The following is a 25,583-nucleotide window of genomic DNA, read 5'->3' as shown; positions in this document are numbered from 1 at the left end:
AACGTCAGCACAATAACTGTTTGTCAGGAGCTTCATGAAATTGGTTTCCATGGCCTAGCAACCGCACACAAGACTAAGATCACTATGCACAATGCCAAGAGTCGGCTGGAGTGGTGTAAATCTCACCGCCATTGGACTCTGGAGCATTTTTTTTTCAACTTCTTCAAGCTCTGTCAAGTTCATTGTTTATCATCGCTAGACAGACATTTTCAAGTCTTGCCATAGATTTTCAAGCTAATTTAAGTCAAAACTGTAACTCGGCCACTCAGGAACATTCACTGTCTTCTTGGTGAGCAACTCCAGTGTAGATTTGGCCTTGTGTTTTAGGTTATTGTCCTGTTGAAAGGTGAATTCATCACCCAGTGTCTGGTGGAAAGCAGACTGAACCAGGTTCGTCTAGGACTTTGCCTGTGCTTAGCTCCATCCCATGTATTTTTTATCCTGAAAAACTCCCCATTCCTTAACAATTACAGGCATACCCATAACATGATGCAGCCACCACTATTCTTGAAAATATGAGTTGTACTCAGTAATGTGTTGTTTTGGATTTGCCCCAAACATAACGCTTTGTATTCAGGACAGTATTACCTTAGTGCCTTGTTGCAAACAGGATGCATGTTTTGGAATATTTGTAAGCTTCCTTATTGTCACTCTGTCATTAGGTTAGTATTGTGGAGTGACTACAATGTTGTTGATCCATCCTCAGTTTTCTCCTATCACAGACATTAAACTCTGTAACTGTGTTAAAGTCACCATTAGCTTCATGGTGAAATCACTGAGCTGTTTCCTTCCTCTCCGGCATCTGAATTAGGAAGGACACCTGTATCTTAGTAGTCACTGAGTGTATTGATACACCATCCAAAGTGTAATTAATAACTTCACCATGCTGAAAGGGATATTAATGTCAGATTTTTTATTTTTACCCATCTACCAATAGGTGCCCATTTAATTAATTTGTAACATTTTAGAAAACAATATAATTCCACTTTGACCTTATGGGGTATTGTGTGTAGGCCAGTGTAAAAAGTATTATCCATTTTAAATTCAGGCTGTAACAACAACAACAAAAATTTAAGTCAAGGGGTGTGAATACTTTCTAAAAAATCTAAAATCTAAACAGATCATCAAAATGGCTCATGTTTCAAAACTCGAAGCACATTCTCAATTGACTGAGTACAACAAACAAAATCACAGTCACTTGTTCACTGCACCAAATCACTCTTTCAATTTGGATACATATTCAATCTAAGTATATGTTTTAAAAAATGCACTATTCACTTTTAATTTTGATATGATTTTCTTGTCATTTGTCAATACAATTAACTATCACTTAATCTGCTCAAGACTGATAACTACAAATTATTCGGGAACACCTGCTCTTTCCATGACATAGACTGACCAGGTGAATCCAAGGGTGAAAGCTATGATCCCTTATTGATGTCACCTATTAAATCAATTTCAATCAGTGTAGATGAAGGGGGGGGGAGACAGGCCTTTGAACAGAGTATGGTAGTAGGTGCCAGGCGCAGCGGTTTGAGTGTCAAGAACTGCAAAGCTGCTGGGTTTTTCCACACTCAACAGTTTCCCGTTTGTATCAAGAATGGTCCAGCCCCCAAAGGACACCCAGCCAACTAGACACAACTGTGGGAAGCATTGGAGTCAACATGGGCCAGCATCCCTGTGGAAAACTTCACACCTTGTAGTCCATGCTCTGTCGAATTGAGGCTGTTCTGAGGACAAAAGGGTTGCAACTCAATATTAGGAAGGTGTATTTCTAGATGAAACACTGATTAAGTTTGGTGAAAAAGTGACTGTATGATTTTTATGTGTTGTACTTAGTCTACTGAACACGTGCTTAGAGTTTTGAAACAACTCCCTTTTTGATGATCTGTTTTTTCATTTTGTACTAAGAATTGTGAAATTCTACCACCCGCTTGTGAAATTGTACTAAAGCTATACAAAAACTGCAAGGAGTAGTGTGTTACCATTGAAAACATGGCCTGCTTTAGCGAAGCAGTTGACAGGTGATGACAGGCTGCTGATGTGGGTGTGGGTGTATTTGAGAGAGGGAGTTGTTTTTGCGTCTACTTATGTACACCCATGATCACTGTGAGTGTGGTAGAGTTGACAGAGAAGGTGCGAATGGATTTTTAGAAACAATTTCAAAACAGTGAGATCTTTTCCTGAGCAGCCCCTGGTGTAAACATTTAGGCTCTATTTCCGACTGGCGTTAAGGCTGTGGTTAGTATCAAACGCACATTAGTTTGCAATTGTGTCATGTAAAAACTGGCGCCCTGGCATTTGGTTTGGCAATTCACCTGTCTTTTATCAGCTTACTTGCACTCAGATGGGCAGGGTTGTTACGGCGATCCTCCTCCTCTCCATCTTCGGAAAAGGAGGAGTATTGAGGGAACCAAGGCGCAGCGAAGTTTGAATACATATTTATTAAACAAGACGAAAAACGAACACGAACTACACTTGAAATGATACAAAATAACAAACGACGTAGACTGACCTAAACATGAGAACTTACATAGACACGAAGAACGCACGAAATGGAAACAGACTACATAAACCGAAACAGTCCCGTGTGGTACGAAATAACATACAGACACGGAAGACAATCACCCACAAACAAACAGTGAGAACGCCCTACCTAAATATGACTCTTAATTAGAGGAAAACGCAAACCACCTGCCTCTAATCAAGAGCCATACCAGGCAACCCAAAACCAACATAGAAACAGATAACATAGACTGCCCACCCAAAACACATGCCCTGACCATAAACACATAAAAAACAACATAAAACAGGTCAGGACCGTTACAAGGGTGGAAATATGTGAGGTGTGTCCTTAAAAATATGACGCAAAGTGCTAATTTCAGGCAGCGCTGATAGGAATATTTAGGATCAACCAAAAGATGCTTTTAATAACGGTAATGCAGTTGGTTATTGCATTCATTTTGACAGTGAAACACAGCCTATCCAGCCATGATGCTCACTGCTCGTATGCGCATTGAACAAGAGTAGGCTAGAATATTTCGTCCCATTTCGTTTTATTTGATCAAAAACCAAGCATAGCCTCCCCTCCTCTCAAATAAGGCTTTTTTTTGTCTGCATAAAGGGTTTGGCTCTTGAGACTGCTTGGAAATACATCTTAATCACCAAAGCTTTATTAAAATATCAAGTTAGAGAGGAGTAAAATAGCAAGCTGACATTCCTTTTTTATCTATGTATTGTAGGTAGACAAGCACACATTATTTTAACCATGCCCATCATGAAACGAGAGATGAGAACCTATGTGAATACTGGTGAATCTCGTATTTAGAAGTTATCTGTAACCTGTAAAAGAAATAGCTTGTTTTCTGTTTCGTATGTTCAAAATCCAATCCCTCCCTTAGGCCTACTATAACGAAGGCTGGTTCAACAGCAATGCGGGTCTTTTTAATCCTGGCGATTTTATGATACCATTACATTTTATATGTATTTATTGTTGTTGTTGTTAAAAAACAGAAGTTGTTCTTTTTTTTTTTATTACAACCAAATTTATTAGAATGACTCACCTTCCTGGTTTTATGGTGACATCATCCGTGGGGCGCGCTTGCGATGCAACTTCTGGAGGTTTGTGAATTGCGATCCGATCTGCAAAATGGTTCCGATTATGTTCATAAAACATAGGCCTATTTGGAAGCAGTATAACAGGGAGTGGACATCCTCCCTTTCTATTTATATTGGATCTTGGTCCATACTGTGAAAAGTTTGGATGTGTGTAAAACCCTCCGGAGTCTCCATTTTTTTTATATTATATGCCCATGGGGATAACATATGGTGCCTGTAAATGTAACATAGCCTATTGAAAACAAGTTGCTGTTTTGTTTAGAATTTGATTAGAATTATTAATTCTCTTTTTAGGCCTTATCAATCATTAATTGAATCTTGCTTACTGACACTATTTGAAATGTCCCTGCTCAGCCATAATGCAATTTACAGTAGGCCTAGCCCCTAAATCAGTGTGATTGCTATTGAAGCCACACATTTACTTTGAACACACACAAGGTGGACTGCAAATGAGTTCAAATTAACGTATTTATCAAATATAGGTCTATCTTTTATTTATTTTCTGTAAACCATTTAACAAACTATAACTTGAAGCAACCACATATTTTGCCATGGAGCACGTTCTGATTGGCCAGTGAGGGGCCAAGGCTTGACACAGCCACAACTTGTTTATTAATCAAAATCCAGCCCTTTCGCACCAATGCCAGCAAGTGCGTCGATAATTTTGAAAGTGAAAATAGTTAAAATATTTCTGACACACCCCTGAACCTACACGTAGACTTACCATTGTGTTAGGTTTGTTAAAATAGAGCCCTTACTCTTTAGAAAGGAAGTAAGAAAAGTCCATTCTGATGCCACACTGGGTTAGACTGAGGTGAATGACTCACTGGGTACTGAGTTACTGTCTGACTTTCTTGCTCAGCATCATAGCTTGTCTCTCTGTGTGTGTGTGTGTTTAAATATTGTTTATGTGTGTTTGTTAGTTTCTTTAGGCTTCAATGTGTGTTGTGTTTTTGTTTTAGGTGTTTGTGTGTTCCAGAGAGGCTATTAAGCTTGTCGAGACTGCTTGTGTTTTATGTGTTTGAGGTTGTTGGACGTGTGTGTTTGTGTGTGTGTAGGGGATTTTTGTGGGATTGCAGAGCCATTCTATTCTATTCTTAGAAGAGTAGCTGACCTCATGGTCCTTCCTGGTCCCTTAGCGCCAGTAGAACTAGAATCTGGACATTCACTCACGCACGCAGCGATACACACATACACACAGATCCACATTTAAATGCATACACACATCCACTCATTCGCTCACACACACCAATTTTAGAACAGACGTGTTAAAGTGTCAAAGGAAAGTATGGGTGCCAACGTCATTACATGGTGATTATAACTTCTAACTGCTGTTCTACTGCTTGTGGCTGCTCCAGTCTGGTTTATCTATAGTTTAAGGTCATTGCGTCCTTGTTTGATAATGCACTGCAGGAGTACAGGCTGTGCTCTGTGCTTAGGGACTGGTGAAGTTTATTAGTGGAACAGTAGTCATAATATGAGCCCACCCTGCTTGATAAGCTCCCACTTTCTCACAGTCTGTCTCTCATACATATGCACAGATGTACACAGAAGCACTCACGCACACACGCACACACACACACACACACACACACACACACACACACACACACACACACACACACACACACACACACACACACACACACACACACACACACACACACACACACACACACACACACACACACACACACACACACACACACACACACACACACACACACACGAATGACATGGCCTGGTAGCTCCTTAATTGAATTAAATGGCCTCTGATCCTGATGCCGGAGGGTTTAGGTTGTGACGGGAACATGTTTGACACCAAGTCAAACAGTGCGTTGTGTGTGTTGACCTGACGGACTGACAGCCCAGACCTCTCATGTGACACAATGAGATGAGTCTGATACGCAACTCGATGGGAAACCAACCAGCCCACTAAACGCCACATTGAGATTTAATGAGGACAGAAATCAAAATATGTCCGCTCTCTGCAATGAGAGGAGAGCAGATGTAGTGGAAACACTGAGTAAACAGAGTTTGCAATGTGGAGCTCTGTTGCTACTAGGTCCGTAGAGGAAGCTGGGAGTTCATTTAAGAAGCTCTGCTAGACAGTAGTTTGGCTATGAATAACTTTCATTATGTGTTATCCCACTGGGCACACACTGGTTGAATCAAGGCTGTTTCCACGTCATTTCAACGTGGAATAGATGTTGAATTGACATCTGTACCGAGCGGGAGCTCAGTATGAAATATATTATAAGATTATAAGCATAAATTACTAGAAAAATTGGCTCCAATTTAGACGTATTTACTCATGTACACAATGTCTTTATATGTGCCCCGTATGCAGGTGTTCCATCCAGAGGGAGTGTGCCTGGGGGCCTCTGGCGCGCTCCTGGATCGGGATGGGCGAAGGTCCCCAGCAGTGCCCCTCCATGACCCTCACCCCCCCAGAGATCAGCCTGTCCACTGACATCAAGGTACCATACATTACATCATAACTGTTTTTATGTGTCATCAGGTGTAAGTTCAAACATATTGTTAAGTGGATTATGTGAAGTGCCAAGTTATTCTTTTACAAATTGAGTTGTTACGTTTATAATATTTCTCAAGTGTACGGTACCAGTCAAATTTTGGACACACCTACTCATTCAAGGGTTTTTCTTTATTTTTTTTACTGTTTTTACTATTTTACCCCAAAACTATGAAATAACACATTTGAAATCATGTAGTAACCAAAATAGTGTTAAACAAATCCAAATACATTTTATATTTGAGATTCTTTAAAGTAGCCACCCTTTGCCTTGATGACAGCTTTTCACACTCTTGGCATTCTCAACCAGCTTCACCTGGAATGCTTTTTCAAGGTGGCTACTTTAAAGAATCCAAAATATTAAATATATATTGATTTGTTTAACACTTTTTTGGTTACTACATGATTCCATATGTGTTATTTCATAGTTTTGATGTATTCACTATTATTCTACAATGTAGAAAATAGTAAAGAAAATAAAGACAATCCTTGAATAAGTAGGTGTGTCCAAACTTTTGACTGGTACTGTGTGTACAGTAGGTACATTATAAGGGTCAGACACACTATTGTGTGGGGTATGTAGGTCAGGTTGGCTGTGATAGCTCCAGCAGCTGTCCAATCCCAAGTCATCACTCAGGACCACAGGAAGCTGGGCCCACTGCCGTCTCCCCAAACAGGAACCAGCAAGCAGGAAAGAGGAAGTCAGCGCCACAGGCAGGAAATGATCAATTCCAAAGACAATAGAGTGTAAAGTGTAGCTATGTCATCTTCCTCTCTGTCTGTCGCTCTCACTCTTCACCCCCCCTTGTCTCCCCCTCTTCCTCCCCCTCTGTTTTTCTCCCACATATTGAAATGAGATCAGTGAGATTGACAGACAATGAAGTGTGATGTTCCTCAGTGTTGTGATCCCAGTGTAGATCACTCATGTCTCTCGTCACACAACAGTATGTTCGGATGCAAGTTTACCATGCCGTCTGTCTTTTGGAGACATGAAGATTTCTCTCTCCCTCTCTCTACTTGCCTCCATCCCCTAACCCTTCTTTCTCTCCACCAGGATGTGGGGATTCTGATAAACGGCAGTGTCCCTGATCTGGTTGGTTCGCGGGTGGAATGTGACTATGGATTGGGCGTTGCCACAGCAGCCACGGTGCACCTGGACTACGGCCCAGCCCAGATTCAGACCTGCCCCCTACTGCCTCGGGAGAGGTACCCCAACATCCCCCCTGGCAGAGGTAAGGGTTACTTATACTACTGGTAGAACACTAGTTTGATTTCATCCTGTTCCATCACTGCTGATCTTGACATATGCTGAGACATTTCCATGTTATATGTTGTTGTGCCAGATCACTTGACTGTTCCCGTGGCGATAAAGGTGAACGGCACATCCGTGGTTTCCGGGAGCTTCGTCATCTATGATTGCGAGAAGACAGGAGCGATACACCCCAAGACTGCGTGAGTGTTTTCAAGTCCGAGTCATCTAGGGTTTCTTTTACAATTGTTGACCCATCTTCTAGTTTTAACCACTAACACTATTTCCAGACCTTCCTAAGTTAAACCCAGTCACAAGACACACACACGCTGACACACACACTTCCAATCTGCACTGTCTCTGTTTACCCCGGATCCACCAAGACAAATCTGCCTCAAATGAAGCGAAAATAGCAGGATCATAACTGTGAAATTTGAGGCACGCAATCATCCCCGTTCTTTGCCAAGTCACTTGCATCACTCAAATGTCGGCCAAATGTCATCTATAGTCTCACTGGAATTCTCTCACCACACATGCAGCTCGAGGCCGGAAGGGTGGCAGACAGGGGTGTATACACCCCAAAAATCTGAGGGGGCACAAAGTCTGTGATGATGGGTGGGGGGTGGTCCTATGGCTGTCCGTAAATTGGAGAATTTTGCATTTTTCAAAGACTTTTCCTGCAATGAAGAGCCCTAATCATTATGATTAATTCTATGTAAAAAATATGTCTATTGTTCTGCATATATAAGCCTAACTCTTGAGCTGTCTGTATCCTCCTGACTGGTGGTTCTTTTCTCAAAGAAACTAAGTATGCTTCTCTGCATGTCTATTAAAATCTGGATAAAAGATTTCAAAGAATGTGAGTCTTATTCAGTACATGTAGTTATTGCTTGCCTGCTAAGATAGTTAGACAAGCTAGTTACACTAACTTGATTGATAGCCTGAAATGGCTTAATGGTAGCTAGTTAGGAGTTTGGGAGATTGGGAACCTATCTGGGCTAGCTAAAGACAACTTCATAAAATGTCTAGGTGGCAAGTAGTATTAAAGAGAAACAACAACCAAAAATATGATATATACAGTACCAGTCAAAAGTTTGGACACACCTACTCATTCCAGAAGTTTTATTTATTTTTACTATTTTCTACAATGTAGAGTAAAAGTGAAGACAAACTATGAAATGACACATGGAATCATGTAGTAACCAAAAAAGGGTTAAACAAATCAAAATGTATTTTACATTTGAGATTCTTCAAAGTAGCCACCCTTTGCCTTGATGACAGCTTTGCACACTTGGAATTCTCTTAACCAGCTTAATTTTTTTATTTGTTATTTATTTAACCTTTATTTAACTAGGCAAGTCAGTTAAGAACAAAGTCTTATTTACAATGACAGCCTACCAAATGGCAAAAGGCCTCCTGCGGGGACGGGGGCCTGGGATAAAAATAAATACAAATTAAATTAAAAAAAAATATATTAATAAAATTAAAAATAAAAAGATAAACAAAATGTATAAATAAATAAATGCAATATAAATATAGGACAAAACACACATCACAACAAGAGAGACAACACAACACTACATAAGGAGAGACCTAAGACAACAACATAGCAAGGCAGCAACACATGACAACACAACATAGTAGCAACACAACATAACAACAATATGGTAGCAACACAACATGGTAGCAGCACAAAACATGATACAAACATTATTGGGCACAGACAACAGCACAAAGGGCAAGAAGGTAGAGACAACAATACTCGCACAAAGCTGCCACAACTGTCAGTAAGAGTGTCCATGATTGAGTCTTTGTTAATTTTTTAATAAGCATCAACCAGTGGGTCTTGTGACGGGTATACAGATATGACCAGTTTACAGGGGTATAGAGTGCAGTGATGTGTCCTATAATGAGCATTGGTGGCAAATCTGATGGCCGAATGGTAAAGAACATCTAGCCGCTCGAGAGCACCCTTACCTGCCGATCTAAAAAATTATGTCTCCGTAATCTAGCATGGGTAGGATGGTCATCTGAATCAGGGTTAGTTTGGCAGCTGGGGTGAAAGAGGAGTGATTACGATAGAGGAAAGCAAGTCTAGATTTAACTTTAGCCTACAGCTTTGATATGCGCTGAGAGAAGGACAGTGCACCGTCTAGCCATACTCCCAAGTACTTGTATGAGGTAGTAATAACACCTGTGAGAAGAGGGGCATTATTCTTACCAAACCACATGACCTTTGTTTTGGAGGTGTTCAGAACAAGCTTAAGGGTAGAGAAAGCTTGTTGAACACTAAGAAAGCTTTGTTGTAGAGCATTTAACACAAAATCCGGGGGGGGGGGGGGGGGCGACAGCTGAGTATAAGACTGTATCATCTGCATATAAATGCCTGAGAAATGTTGTTGATATAAATTGAGAAGAGCGTGGGACCTAGGGTTGAGCCTTGGGGTACTCCCTTGGTGACAGGCAGTGGCTGAGACAGCAGATTTTCTGACTTTATACTCTGCACTCTTTGAGAGAGGTAGTTAGTAAACCAGCCCAAAGACCCATCAGAGACACCAACACTCCTTAGCCGGCCCACAAGAATGGATTGGTCTAACTGTATCAAAAGCTTTGGTCAAGTCAATAAAAATAGCAGCACAATATTGCTTAGAATCAAGGGCAATGATGACATCATTGAGGACCTTTAAGGTTGCAGTTACACATCCGTAACCTGAGCGGAAACCAGATTGCATACCCGAGAGAATACTATAGACATCAAGATAGCCAGTCAGTTGATTATTGACAAGTTTTTCCAAAACTTTTGATAAACAGATACAATCAGCTTGATCAACCCCTTAAAATAAAGGCTGAACTATGGCTACCTTCCAAGAATGGGAACCTCCCCAGAGAGGAGAGACAGGTTAAAAAGGTTGGAGATATGCTCTGCAATGATAGGAGCAGCAACCTTAAAGAAGAAAGGGTCTAAACCATTTGACCCAGATGTTTTTTGGGGGGTCAAGTTTCAGGAGCTCCTTTAGCACCTCGGACTCAGTAACTGCCTGCAGGGAGAAACTTTGTAGTGGGGCAGGGGAAAAAGGGAGAAGCATCGGGGATAGTCGCATTAGAAGGGGTGGGAAATGAGGAAATGTTGGATGGGCAAGGAGGCATGGCTGAGTCAAATAGGAATCCTGACTTAATGAAGTGGTGATTAAAGAGCTCAGCCATGTGCTTCTTGTCAGTAACAACCACATCATCAACATTAAGGGACATGAGCAGCTATGAGGAGGAGGGTTTATTCTCCAGGTCTTTAACTGTTTTCCAGAACTTCTTGGGTTTAGACCAGCAGAGAGAGAACTGCTCCTTGAAGTAACTAACTTTGGCCTTCCGGATAGCCTGAGTGCACTTATTTCTCATTTGCCGGTCAGCCTGAGAATGCGTGTACCGAGCATTTCGCCAAATGCTCGGTACCTCTGCAAGATCACATTTGAACCAGGGGCTGAACCTGTTTTTAATTATAATTTTCTTTATGGTGGCATGTTTGTTAACAATACCACTGAAAATAGCAAAAAAGAAGGTCCAAGCGTCTTCGACAGAGGGGATCAAGCTGATTCTATACTATTTTACAGAGGCCAGTTCATGAAGGAAGGCTTGCGCATTAAGGTGTTTTAGCAAGCGTCTATGACAAATCAGGACAGGTCGTTTCACTGAGCGGCCATTACGAACACAGGCTGTAAACAGTGATCACTAAGGTCATTACAGAAAACACCAGCCTGATACCTATCAGGATTATTTGTGAGTATAACATCGAGGAGAGTAGCCTTTTCTGGGTGTTTGGAGTCATACCTTGTGGGATTGGTGATAATCTGAGAAAGATTTAGGGAGTCGCATTGCTTTAGGACTTGGTCAGGTGGTTTAAGCATGTCCCAGTTTAGGTCACCTAGCAGGACAAATTTAGACTTAGTGTAAAGGGGCCAGGAGAGAGCTTAGAGCAGGTAGGGTACAGGCCGGTGCTGGAGGATGATAGCACCCAGCAACAGTCAACAAATAGCTATTTGAAAGTTTCATACTTAAAGCCAGCAAATCCAATTGTTTGGGGACAGACTTGGAGACAACCGAGCACTGAAGGTTAACCTTGGTAAAGATTGCCACTCCCCCACCTTGGGAAGATCTGTGTTGCTGAAAAAGGCTATAACAATAAAGGTTAACATCAGTATTCAAAACACTCTTTCTTAACCAGGTCTCAGTAATGACCAACACATCTGGATTGGAGCTGTGAATCCACACTTTCAATTGATCCATTTTAGGTAATACGCTTTTGGTGTTAACGTGCCGAAAACCCAGGCTTTTACAAGAGCAGAAATCAGTGAAGCAGATTTCAGAGCACAAGTCAGAATTGGGGCTAACAACAGTAGATAGGCCAGGGTGTTCATGCACATTTCCAGATATCATCAACAGTAGATAGGCCAGGGTGTTCATGCACATTTCCAGATATCATCAACAGTAATACAATCAAGGCACGGCATAGTACAGGGAGAGCTCTGCAGGGCTGATTTATGACATCTGAATGTGCATCAGGTAGTCTGAATTCATCTGAATTCATGAGGTAGTCACCTGGAATGCGTTTCAATTAACTGGTGTGCCTTGTTAAAAGTTAATTTGTGCAATTTCTTTCCTTAATGCATTTGAGCCAATCAGGTGTGTTGTGACAAGGTAGGGTTGGTATACAGAAGATAACCCTATTTGGTTAAATACCTAGTCCGTATTATGGCAAGAACAGCTCAAATAAGCAAAAAGAAATGACAGTCCATCATTACTTTAAGACATCAACGTCAGTCAATCAGGAACATTTCTTTGAAAGTTTCTTCAAGTGCAGTCGCAAAAACGCTATGGTGAAATTGGCTCTCATGAGGACCACCACAGGAAAGGAAGATCCAGAGTGACCTCTACTGCAGAGGATACGTTCATTAGAATTATTAGCCTTAGAAATTGCAGCACAAATAAATGCTTCAGAGAGTTCAATTAACAGACACATCTCAACATCAATTGTTCAAAGGAGACTGCGTTAATCAGGCCTTCATGGTCAAATTGCTGCAAAGAAACCATTACTAAAGGACACCAATAAGAAGAAGAGACTTGTTTGGGCCAAGAAACACAAGCAATGGATGTTAGACCAGTGGAAATCTGTCCTTTGGTCTGACGAGTCCAAATTTGAGATTTTGGGTTCCAGCCGCGTGTCTTTGTGAGACGCAGAGTAGGTGAATGGAGGATCTCTGCATGTGTGGTTCCCACCGTGAAGCATGGAGGAGGAGGTGTGATGGCATTTCATGCGTTGCTGGTGACACTGTCAGTGATTTATTTATAATTCAAGGCACACTTAACCAGCATGGTTACCACAGCATTCTGCAGTGATACACCATCACATCTGGTTTGCGTTTAGTGGGACTATCGTTTGTTTTTCAACAGGACAATGACCCAACACACCTCCAGGCTGTGTAAGGACTATTTCACCAAGAAAGGGAGTGATGGAGGGCTGCATCAGATGACCTGGCCTCCACAATCACCTGACCTGAACCCAATTGAGATGGTTTGGAATGAGTTGGACCACAGAGTGAAAGAAAAGCATCCAATAAGTGCTCAGCATATGTGGGAACTCCTTCAAGACTGTTGGAAAAGCATTCCAGGTGAAGCAAGTTGAGAGAATGCCAAGAGTGTGCAAAGTTGTCATCAAGGCAAAGGGTGGCTACTTTCAATAATCAAAAATCAAAAATATATTTTTATTTGTTTAACACTTTTTTGTTTACTACATGATTCCATATGTGTTATCTCATAGTTTTGATGTCTTCACAATTATTCTACAATGTAGAAAATACAAAAAATAAAGAAAAACCCTTGAATGAGTAGGCGTGTTTAAACTTTTGACTGGTACTGTATATACAGTGCTTTCAGAAAGTATTCAGACCCTTTCACTTTTTCAATATTTTGCCATATTAGAAAATTGATTCAATAAAAACATTTTCATCAATCTACACACAATACCCCATAATGACAAAGCAAGAACAGGTTTAAAAAAGAAAAACAGAAGTACCTTATTTGCATAAGTATTCAGACCCTTTGCTATGAGACTCGAAGTTGAGCTCAGGTGCATCCTGTTTCCATTGATCATCCTTGACATGTTTCCACAACTTAATTGGAGTCCACCTGTGGTAAATTCAATTGATTGGATATGATTTGGAAAGGTACACACCTGTCTCTATAAAGGTAACACATTTGACAGTGCAAGTCAGAGCAAAAACCAAGCCATGAGGTCGAAGGAATTGTCTGTAGAGTCCTGAGATAGGATTGTGTCCAGGCACAGATTTGGGGAAGGGTACCAAACATTTCTGCAGCATTGAAGGTCCCCAAGAACAGTGGCCTTCATCATTCTTAAATGGAAGAAGTTAATAACCACCAAGACGCTTCCTAGAACTGGCCACCCGGCCAAACTGAGCAATCGGGGGAGAAGGGCCTTGGTCAGAGAGGTGACCAAAAACCCGATGGTCACTCTGACAGACCCCTAGATTTCCTCTGTGGAGATGAGAGAAACTTCCAGAAGGACAACCATCTATGCAGAACTCCACCAATCAGGCCTTTATGATAGAATGGCCAGACAGAAGCCACTCCTCAGTAAAAGCACATGACAGCCCGCTTGGAGTTTGCCAAAACGCACCTAAAGACTCTTAGACCATGAAAAACAAGATTCTCTGGTCTTATGAAACCAAGCTTGAACTCTTTGGCCTGAATGCCAAGCATCCCATCTGGAGTAAACCTGGCACCATCCCTACGGTGACGCACGGTGGTGGCAGCATCATGCTGTGGGGATGTTTTTCAGCTGTAGGGACTGAGAGAATATTCAGGATTGAGGGAGAGATCAACGGAGCAAAGATCCTTGATGAAAACCTGCTCCAGAGCACTCAGGACCTCAGACTGGGGTGAAGGTTCACCTTCCAAGAGGTCAACGACCCTACGCACACAGCCTAGACAACGCAGGAGTGGCTTTGGGAAGAATCTCTGAATGTCCTCGAGTATCGCAGCCAAAGCCCAGACTTGAACTCAATCGAACATGTCTGGAGAGACCTGAATATAGCTGTGCAGCGACGCTCCCCATCTAACCTGACAGAGCTTGAGAGGATCTGCGGAGAAGAATGGGAGAAACTCCCCAAATACAGGTGTACCAAGCTTGTAGTGTCATACCCTAGAAAACTTGAAGCTCTAATCTCTGCCAAAGGTGCTTGAACAAAGTACTGAGTAAAGAGTCTGAATACTTAGTGATGTTACTGATACTGATACTTAAATGTTAATTAAAAAAAAATAATGTATTTGCATTTCCCAAAATTTCTAAAAAACTGTTTTTGTATGGGGTATTGTGTGTAGATTGATGAACGAAAGAAACAATTTAATACATTTTAGAATAAGGTTATAACGTAACAAAATGTGGAAAAAGTCAAGGGGTCTGAATCCTTTTTTTGGGGGCGGGGGTAGAACAGTTTTAATATTGCAGATAGATTGTATCAATGTAATTGTCTGCATCACTTCCAACCACCATATCTTTCTTTGAAAATAACTATGTACGTATACAGTTGAAGTCGGAAGTTGACATACACTTACGTTGAAGTCATTAAATCAAATTTTTCAAACACTCCACAAATTTCTTCTTGACAAACTATAGTTTTGGCAAGTTGGTTAGGTGCATGACACAAGTCATTTTTCCAACAATTGTTTACAGACAGATTATTTCACTTTTAGCTCACTGTACCACAATTGCAGTGGGTCATGACGCCTCTGGTGGCAGAGCTATTGAAATCAGCGTTGGTGTCAGTGAGTGGTGCTGTATTGCCTATATTTGTCTTGTATATGCTGTATGTTGTTGGTTGGCTATATACAGTGTCTCTCATGTTGTTTTATGTGGTCTACAATACTATGTTTTGACTAGCAACCATTGTTTATTTGGGGTAAATATAGTTTCTTGAATTGAATAGCTTTCCCTCTGTACTCAGTGAGGGGAATGATAGTTAAATATTTTTCTATATCTATTTGAATAGTTTAAATTCAGCCTGGTTGAAGTCTTGACAAGGTATGCCATGTCAAATGTATGTAGTGTGGCCGTAGAAGTAAGCTACTTGGCTAAGTTAGCGCTGTGGCTAGTCCTGTTCATGCTTTTCCTGTGGAGAGCTGTGGCTAATGTACAGCATGTGTCATGTGTATAGTGTAATGTGTATAATGTATGTGTGCGTACGTATAAATGACAATGTGTATGTTTGTGCATTCAGAGCAGCAAACTGTTGGAACTTGTCAGATTGGTTTAGAGGTGTGAAAATCGAGTTGTCTGTGTGTTATGCAGGTGTACAATAATAATATATGTCATTTATATAGTACTTTTCATTACACGTTAAATCTCAAAGATGATATGTAAGAAGTTGCATGTGTGTGTGTTTTTGCATGCCCCTGTGTCCTCGGTGAGGTCTGAAGGTGTGAAGTTAGAATGTATTGTTGAAGGTGATAATGAGCTAAGTGCCATTCTCACAGGAAGAGTGCAGGGCCGCAAACGGAAGACCTCAGATACTCTATCCACTTTTAACCACTTCAAGTTGCTCTCATCAAGGCAAAGTGCTGTCCAAAACGTGTGTTCCTGTGTTGTATATACATTTCCACTCTATGAGGTTGGAATAATACTTTGAAATTGTGAAAATGATGATAATGCCATTTTAGTGTAAGAGCTGATTGAAAAGACTGCATGAAGATTCAGTTTGTTTTGGTGGGATGGAGTTTTTGCCTTCCACGGTGACATCACCATGCGGTAAATTTGTTAATAGACCAATAAGAAAGATAGTTTTAAACCTCTCTGCCAATAACAGGACATTTTCAGTTTTCCCCACCCTACTCAGACCACTCCCACACAGTCCTAGCTAAATTCTTACTTGAGAAATTGCTGTTTACTAATAAGCTATTTTTGTTCCTTTTTGTTTTCAATTCAAATTGTCAATCACAGTAAGGTACTTGAAATGATTTGATTCTGATATGAAAATGGCTGCATTGGACCTTTAATAATTGCAGAAAGACGAGTTTGACTGAGAGAGGCTGTCTGTGTAAACTAGAGTTTCACCATCACACTGTAACTGGATTCAGGCTTATTTTGTTCTGTGTTTGGAGCGAATCCTGATTTCTTGGTTCTGTGGGCCTTGCGTCTGTGTTTGTATCCAGAAGGGTGTGTTTGTGTGTTGAGAGTGCGCTCTCACAGCCCACTGGGCACAAACATCAGTTCAACGTCTATTTGTGATTTACATTTGGCTGAGTTTTCAATTAACAATAATTCAATGTGAACTCAACAACAAAAAAAAATCACCATGACATTCGATTTGGATTAAAAGTGGGTTGAAAAAAAAGTCGATTCTGTCTGTTTTGGTGGGATGAGTTGTGTCGATGAGGTTTCTAGGTGAAGCGCTTTTCACTTTCTTCCACACACCTCCCCCTTTTTCCTCTCTCTCTTTCACTGTCACTCTTGTTTCTTTCACTATGCCTCTGTCTCATTCCTCCCTCTGACCGTCCCTTTCTCCCCCTTTAAAAATGTACAGTTGAAGTCGGAAGTTTACATACACCTTAGCCAAATACATTTAAACTCAGTTTTTCACAATTCCTGACATTTAATCCTAGTAAAAATTCCCTGTCTTAGGTCAGTTAGGATCACCACTTTATTTTAAGAATGTAAAATGTCAGAATAATAGTAGAGGGTATGATTTATTTCAGCTTTTATTTATTTCATCACATTCCCAGTGGGTCAGAAGTTTACATACACTCAATTAGCATTTGGTAGCATTACCTTTAAAGTTTTAACTTGGGTCAAACGTTTCAGGTAGCCTTCCACAAGCTTCCCACAATAAGTTGGGTGAATTTTGGCCCATTCCTCCTGACAGAGCTGGTGTAACAATCATGTTTGTAGGCCTCCTTGTTCGCACATGCTTTTTCAGTTCTGCCCACAGAACTGGCCACTCCAATACCTTGACTTTGTTGTCCTTAATCCATTTTGACACAACTTTGGAACTATGCTTTGGGTCATTGTCCATTTGGAAGACCCATTTGCGACCAAGCTTTAACTTCCTGACTGATGTCTTGAGATGTTGCTTCAATATATCCACATAATTTTCCTTCCTCATGATACATTTTATTTTGTGAAGTGCACCAGTCCCAGGTTATGTCGATATAGGACTTGTTTTACTATGGATATAGATACTTTTGTACCTGTTTCCTCCAGCATCTCCACAAGGTTTGATTTGTATCTTTCGCACCAAAATACATTCATCTCTAGGAGACAGAACGCGTCTCCTTCCTGAGCGGTATGACTGCTGCATCGTCCCATGGTGTTTATACTTCCGTACTATTCTTTAAACAGATGAACGTGGTAACTTCAGGCGTCTGGAAATTGCTCCCAAGGATGAACCAGACTTGTGGAGGTCTACAATTCTTTTTCTGAGGTCTTGGCTGATTTCTTTTGATTTTCCCATGATGTCAAGCATAGAGGCACTGCATTTGAAGGTAGGCCTTGAAATACATCCACAGCTACACCTCCAATTGACTCAAATTATGTCAATTAGCCTATCAGAAGCTTTTAAAGCCATGACATCATTTTCTGGAATTTCCCAAGCTGTTTAAAGGCACAGTCAACTTAGTGTATGTAAACTTCTGACCCACTAGAATTGTGATACAGTGAATTATAAGTGTCTGTAAACAATTGTTGGAAAAATTACTTGTGTCATGCACAAAACTATAGTTTGTTAACAAGAAATGTATGGAGTGGTTGAAAAACGAGTTTTAATGACTCCAACCTAAGGGTATGTAAACTTCCGACTTCAACTGTATATTCTCCCCAGGGGCGTAACTTTTGTTTTAGAAGTGGGGGGGACATAACCTGGCAGGGGGTTCTCCCTCAGAATTTTGGGTCATCTAAAGCACATTTACCACATTTCTACTAGGACTGTCCCCGACTAAAAAAAATCTTGGTCCACGAAAAGTAGTCTTTTCTTTTGACCAATCGATTGATCAACATTTTAAAACATGTAGTTTTCCTTAGCCTATATAGACACACCCTATGTGTTTTTATAAAAGCAACTATATGTAGGCTTACTGAACTTGTCTGATGCTTTAAGCACGCTGTTTGATTAAATAAGGAAGACAATCAACAAATTACAAATTACTAATGAGGGAGCCAGAGATCAAGATAGCCTAACCAGAAGAAGTAGAAAAAGTTCCCGACCCTCCTTCTCCTGCTGCTTTGCAGATTCTACCATTATGCTCCTGAAGTTGCTAGTAATAGGCTACACCCGGTGTCAGCAACCTTTTCCATTTGTAGTGTCAATTTATCTTACCATTTCTACCAATCTGCGTGCCAATTATGATTTCATATGCACATTTTCATGGAGCAGTTTTATTTAACTTATAATAGTCTTTGTATCTCAAAATCATTGTCTGTGGTTAATCTACATTCTATATCTAAATTAAAATAATACAAATCTAAACGTATATTGCCATTGCCAACTATGTAATAATAATCTACATAAAGCCAACGCATAAAAGCATTGCAGCCTGCAGGTAGAAAATATCCTAATAAAAATAAATATCTGATAAATCATATTGTCTATTCAGGGCCTGTCTGAAACATTTTATAAAGCTATCAACCTGGTCTACTCGCACTAGAAAACGTTAAACATTGTATAAACAATTTTGGGCACTCAGAGTTTCCCCCGCCAGTGACGTCGGGACAGACACAGCCTTAGGCTATTTGTGCAAGGCTGAAGAAGTAATCAGGTATTTTATGACGTTTCCACTGGATCAGAGCATTACTTTTTCCCTTTAATGCCGAGTAGTTATGGAAAGGGAGAGAGCTGAAAATATTGTTCAAGTACTTTGAGGAACTATTGTCATTCTCAATTGATTCTAAAAATCTGACTTTGTTTACTTCCTGTTCGAGGTGAAGAAAAAATACTTTGAGAAGCTGCACAGAGTCTGAGTTAAGACAATCAGAAATACTATCAGACATCCACAAATGGATCATTTATAGGCCTACATTTGCATGCAGGCCAGGTAGCCTAGTCCTAATTCTATATGTGTAATCAGGTTCACGTCCTTACTCAACATTGACAGGAGTTTTTTAAGCAAAAGACGATGAATAAATTGACAAAACTCATAAATGGAATGAAATTAACAAAAATTTGTTTCTTACAAGTGTAGCATAGATTGTGAGTTCTGCAAAACACATGTCCAACATTACCATAACCAAACACACATTGCAGATTAGACATTATGGGAATTAACAGTAAATGTAAACTATTGCTGGTGATGTATGTAACGGGGAATTGATAGACACAGCAAACAATGAAGAACAATTTCAAGCAGAAATTTGCATCCTGTATTACAAACTCAAAAAAGTTTTGGGACACTGTAAAGTCCATGGAGAATAAGAGCACCTCCTCCCAGCTGCCCACTGCACTGAGGCTAGGAAACACTGTCACCACTGATAAATCCACTATAATTGAGAATTTCAATAAGCATTTTTCTACGGCTGGCCTTGCTCTCCACCTGGCTACCGCTACCCCGATCAACAGCCCTCCACCCCCCACAGCACCTCACCCAAGCCTCCCCCATTTCTCCTTCACCCAAATCCAGATAGTTGATGTTCTGAAAGAGCTGCAAAATCTGGACCCCTACAAATCAGCTGGGCTAGACAATCTGGACCCTCTCTTTCTAAAATGATCTGCCGAAATTGTTGCAACCCCTATTACTAGCCTGTTCAACCTCTCTTTCGTATCGTCTGAGATTCCTAAAGATTGGAAAGCTGCCGCGGTCATCCCCCTCTTCAAAGGGAGAGACACTCTAGACCCAAACTGCTACAGACCTATATCCATCCTACCCTGCCTTTCTAAGGTCTTTGAAAGCCAAGTTAACAAACAGATTACCGACCATTTCGAATCCCACCGTACCTTCTCCACTATGCAATCTGGTTTCAGAGCTGGTCATAGGTGCACCTCAGCCACGCTCAAGGTCCTAAATGATATCATAACCGCCATCGATAAGAGACATTACTGTGCAGCCGTATTCATTGACCTGGCCAAGGCTTTCGACTCTGTCAATCACCACATTATTATCGACAGACTCAATAGCCTTGGTTTCTTAAATGATTGCCTCGCCTGGTTCACCAACTACTTCTCTGATAGAGTTCAGTGTGTCAAATCGGAGGGCCTGTTGTCCGGACCTCTGGCAGTCTTTATGGGGGTGCCACAGAGTTCAATTCTCGGGCCGACTCTCTTCTCTGTATACATCAATGATGTCGCTCTTGCTGCTGGTGATTCTCTGATACACCTCTACGCAGACGACACCATTCTGTATACCTCTGGCCCTTCTTTGGACACTGTGTTAACTAACCCCCAAACAAGCTTCAATGCCATACAACTCTCCTTCCATGGCCTCCAATTGCTCTTAAATGCAAGTAAAACTAAATGCATGCTCTTGAACCGATCGATGCCCGCACCTGCCCGCCCGTCCAGCATCACTACTCTGGACGATTCTGACTTAGAATATGTGGACAACTACAAATACCTAGGTGTCTGGTTAGACTGTAAACTCTCCTTCCAGACTCACATTAAGCATCTCCAATCCAAAATGAAATCTAGAATTAGCCCCCTATTTCGCAACTCAGTATCCTTCACTCATGCTGCCAAACATACCCTCGTAAAACTGACCATCCTACCGATCCTCGACTTCGGCGATGTCCTTTACAAAATAGCCACCAACACTCTACTCAACAAATTGGATGCAGTCTATCACAGTGCCATCCGTTTTGTCACCAAAGCCCCATATACTACCCACCACTACCCACCACTGCGACCTCTCGTTGGCTGGCCCTCGCTTCATACTCGTCGCCAAACCCATTGGCTCCAGGTCATCTACAAGTCTCTGCTAGGTAAAGCCCCGCCTTATCTCAGCTCACTGGTCACCATAGCAGCACGTGCTCCAGCAGGCATATCTCACTGGTCACCCCCAAAGCTAATTCTTCCTTTGGCCGCCTTTCCTTCCAGTTCTCTGCTGCCAATGACTGGAAAGAACTGCAAAAATCACTGAAGCTGGAGACTCATATCTCCCTCACTAGCTTTAAGCACCAGCTGTCAGAGCAGCTCAGAGATCACTGCACCTGTACATAGCCCATCCAACTACCTCATCCCCAAACTGTATTTATTTATTTATCTTGCTCCTTTGCACCCCAGTATCTCTACTTGCACATTCATCTTCTGCACATCTACCATTGCAGTGTTTAATTGTTATATTGTAATTACGTTGCTACCATGGCCTATTTATTGCCTTTTCCTCCCTTATCCTACCTCATTTGCACATACTGTATATAGACTTTTTCCCCCCAACTTTATTATTGACTGTATGTTTGTTTACTCCATGTGTAACTCTGTGTTGTATGTGTCAAACTGCTTTGCTTTATCTTGGCCAGTTCGCAGTTGCAAATGAGAACTTGTTCTCAACTAGCCTACCTGGTTAAATAAAGGTGAAATAAAAAAAATGAAATAAAAAAAAAAAGTTATGAAACAATGAATACCCACAAAATGGCGGGAGAGAGCGCATTCTGGAGACGTGCCTTGTGCATCTGAGCCACAATTCCCATATTCTTGGACCGTGGCATCCCCACGGCCTCCTCAGTGGTGGAAAAAATATCCAATTGTCATACTTGAGTAAAAGTAAAGATACCTTAATAGAAAATAACTGAAGTAAAAGTGAAAGTCACCCAGTAAAATATTATTTGAGTAAAAGTCTAGAAAGCATTTGGTTTTAAATACACTTAATAATCAATAGTAAAAGTATAAATCATTTGAAATTCCATTTATATTAAGCAAACCAAATGGCACAATTGTTTTTGTACATTTTATTCATGGATAGCCGGCAGCACACTCCGACAATAATTTTCCAACAAAGCATTTGTGTTTAGTGAGTCTGCCAGATCAGAGGCAGCGATGTTCAGGGATGACCAGGGATGTTCTCTTGATAAATGCGTGAATTGGACCATTTTCCTGTCTTGCTAAGCATTTGTATTTGTATTTAGTATGAATCCCCGTTCCCGGGGTCCTGCAAAATTAAGGCAGTTTATACCATTTTAAAAACTTTTGAATACATTCACAGATTTCACACCACACTGTGCTCTCGGGCATTCAAAATGTAACAAGTACCTTTGGGTATCAGGGAAAATGTATATGGTGTAAAAAGTACATTATTTTCTTTAAGAATTTAGTGGAGTAAAAGTAAAATTTGTCAAAACTATAAATAGCAAAGTAAAGTACAGATACACCTAAAAAATTACTTAAGTAGTAGGCTACTTTAAAGTATTTTATACTTTAAAGTACTTTACACCACTGGGCCTCCTCAATGGATTAGTCCACTGAGACAGACCAAATCACACAGGTGTCTCGTGTGCCATGAAAATAATTGTTTTATTTGCGACTGTATGACAAAAAGAATTGAATGTTTTCAATACAGACCCCTTCTGTCAAACAGGCACCCAGACCTTATGAAAGTTGCACAGTATACCCTTAATCTTGTAATACATCAAATCTATTGATACACAATTTGACATTTCTGCCATTAATTTTGACATTGTGGTAGGATAACCAACCTTCCAATTAATGGCAATGCATTTATTAGCCACTATACATGCTAGGTTACATAGTTTCTTCTTATAACAGTCTCCAGTATCAACATTTCCAAGCAAACAAAAACAGGGATAAGAATCTGTAGACCTGCTGAGGTAAAATAAATAAATCAAATCTAGTGAATCTAATAAATCAAATCATACTCTTTGCCAGAATTCAGCCAGCCTTCACAAGATCATAACATATGCAAATGTGTCCCCTTTTGTGTTTTACACTTCCAGCAGACGAATTACATTTCTGAGGGCATGATATTCAGTTTCACTGGCATATAGGATGTTCTATGGATGGTCTTAAAGTGCAGTCATTTATGTCTGAGATGATATGAACATGACTGCGCATTCAAACATATCTGTATCCATTCATCTTCATCAATATTGTGCTGTGTACTGACTGTGCGCCATGACAGAGTAGCCTGTAGAGCTGTTTATACTGTGTCAGTATGAAAAGTACTGAATTTGCTAAGGAAACGGACAGATTAATAACGTTACATTGCTATACTGACTCTAATAAAAACTCACATTGCGCTGTCAAAAAATGTCAGTATATTTGTCTTCAATCGTTTGGCCACTGGTTTCATCGTTTGATTCAGGTCTAGTGTGATTGAGGCAAAAATAATACATACATTTAGTCAGCAAGCTAGCTAACGTTAGCCAACTTTTGGCTAGCTCTAATGTTACATTATTGCCCGAAAACTAGCCAGGTTCATTTACTTCTGTTGAAACGGGACAAAAACATTTCCATACACACAACAGCTGTTAGATACTGCTATCTGACAGAACTTCAGGCGAGAGGGGATTGAACATTGGCTAACGTTACATGGTAATAAATCATTTTTGCCTTTTAGTCTAAGCAACAGTTACCTCGACAGCTACATCAGTCAAATAAAGAGTAACCAGTTTCTGCTCTGCTTGCTTTTACAACTCAAAAAAAGGGGCAACACAGTATCACAGTGCAAAAATAAAAATGTCCCCGTGAAAGTGAAAGTTGAGCCCCTGATTCTCCCTAACAGCTTTCTCCTTGACAGAGACTGAGAGTGTGTGTTGAATCACAGTGCTCACTGAGAGGCCTGAGATTAAGAGCTCATCTGTGTGTTCAGTGTGTGAGGGTCAGGGGTGGGTTTTCAGAATGACTCTATATGACGAGCAGTGTGAGAGAGGGAGAGCGGGGGGGGCGTGTTTCTGTGTATGTGTTTGTGAGTGAGAGTCATTTAGCTAAAACAAAAAAGCTGCCTGATAAGAATCCCTGGAGTGGGTCGTCTGCTTCTAATCACCCTCCCCCACACACACCCAGCAAATCACGTTCCTGCAAACCCCTTCATCTCCCCTCGCTTAATTGGCAAGCTGGCACCCCTTCTCCCATGGTTGTTATGAGACAGACAGGGTATCACTGAAGGCGCTATCACTCCTGGTGTGGGGACATCTGTCTTCCACCCACAGGCAATAGAGTGACACACAGTGGAGGTGTTCTTATTTGGGCTGCTATCTGGGAAAACACACACACACGCATGCACACAGCTCTGTCAGGGATTCCTGCCTTCACAGCTCTCCTCGTGAATAGTGGAACTCGATGTTTAGTATCTTCTCTCGTAGCCAGTGTAACCCTGTTTGACCTTGCATGTTGCTTCGTCCACTGTGTTCACTAAAGGTTCCAGGTCTCATGTGTGTGTGTTTGGCCAGCAGATTCAAATAATCAAAGCTGGATGATTAGATGATTATTTGAATCAGCTATGTAGTGCTACGGCAAAAAACAAAACTGAGTTTGGGAAACGCTGGTCTAACCCTTATTTATGTGTGTTCTCCTGTGTGTCAGATGTATCAGCTGTCTGAGCACCAGGTGGAGGTGTTACTGGGACCAGGACAGCCACTCTTGCCTCTCCTCGAAAGACGACTCCAAACATAGCCTGCTAGAGGTGAGTTAGCCCTCTGTTAAACCACTCCGGTCAGAAACACTGGCTAGTTTAGAAGTAGCTCTATTAGTTACAGATCGAGGATCCATTCCCCACTAGTCCCAGCCTTAAACATTAGCGGGGGAAATGTCAAACTAAACCCTAGATCGATGGCAACCAATCAGAAGCTCCTATGATGATCTCAGTCCATTCTGATTTGGCCTCGTGTAACATTCCGGCCAGTCGTACCAGGTTAAAGCTATCTTACTGTTGTCAGCTATTTTTGAAGCAGCCCATAAAACACAGGGAGACATGGTTAACAGACTCCTAACGAGATAATGGGCCATGTTAAAGCCTCTCTGAACTTCTCAGGGCTCTCTCTCCCAGTTCTTCGTGGTGGTGGCTTTTTGATAGGCCCCCTGGAACCAGTGTGAAGAATAGGCTCACTGTTTCACCGTTTTTCCTGTCTACTGTACAGTGCCATATAATGGTGCCCTGGTGTATAGTTAGTGTGTATGGTGCCAGAGTGGGAGCTGCTTTCATCTGAACATGTTTGTTAGTAATGATGTTTTTAAAATGGTCCAA

General features: G+C 41.1%; 1 protein-coding gene across 1 annotated transcript in view; it reads left to right on the top strand.

Moving 5' to 3' along the window:
• Window positions 1-25,583, top strand: part of LOC129830426 (plexin-D1-like) — a 96,761-nt gene that overhangs the window by 12,641 nt on the left and 58,537 nt on the right. The window contains exons 5-8 of the mRNA XM_055893004.1: window positions 5,969-6,098; window positions 7,206-7,383; window positions 7,495-7,603; window positions 24,923-25,022. Coding sequence (XP_055748979.1) covers window positions 5,969-6,098; window positions 7,206-7,383; window positions 7,495-7,603; window positions 24,923-25,022 — 517 coding nt within the window. The remainder of the gene's footprint in view (window positions 1-5,968; window positions 6,099-7,205; window positions 7,384-7,494; window positions 7,604-24,922; window positions 25,023-25,583) is intronic.

This window comes from Salvelinus fontinalis, chromosome 31 (genome assembly GCF_029448725.1).
Source record: "Salvelinus fontinalis isolate EN_2023a chromosome 31, ASM2944872v1, whole genome shotgun sequence".
Taxonomy (NCBI): domain Eukaryota; kingdom Metazoa; phylum Chordata; class Actinopteri; order Salmoniformes; family Salmonidae; genus Salvelinus; species Salvelinus fontinalis.
Note: the sequence above shows the minus strand (reverse complement) of the source record. Positions and strands in the feature narration are given on the sequence as shown.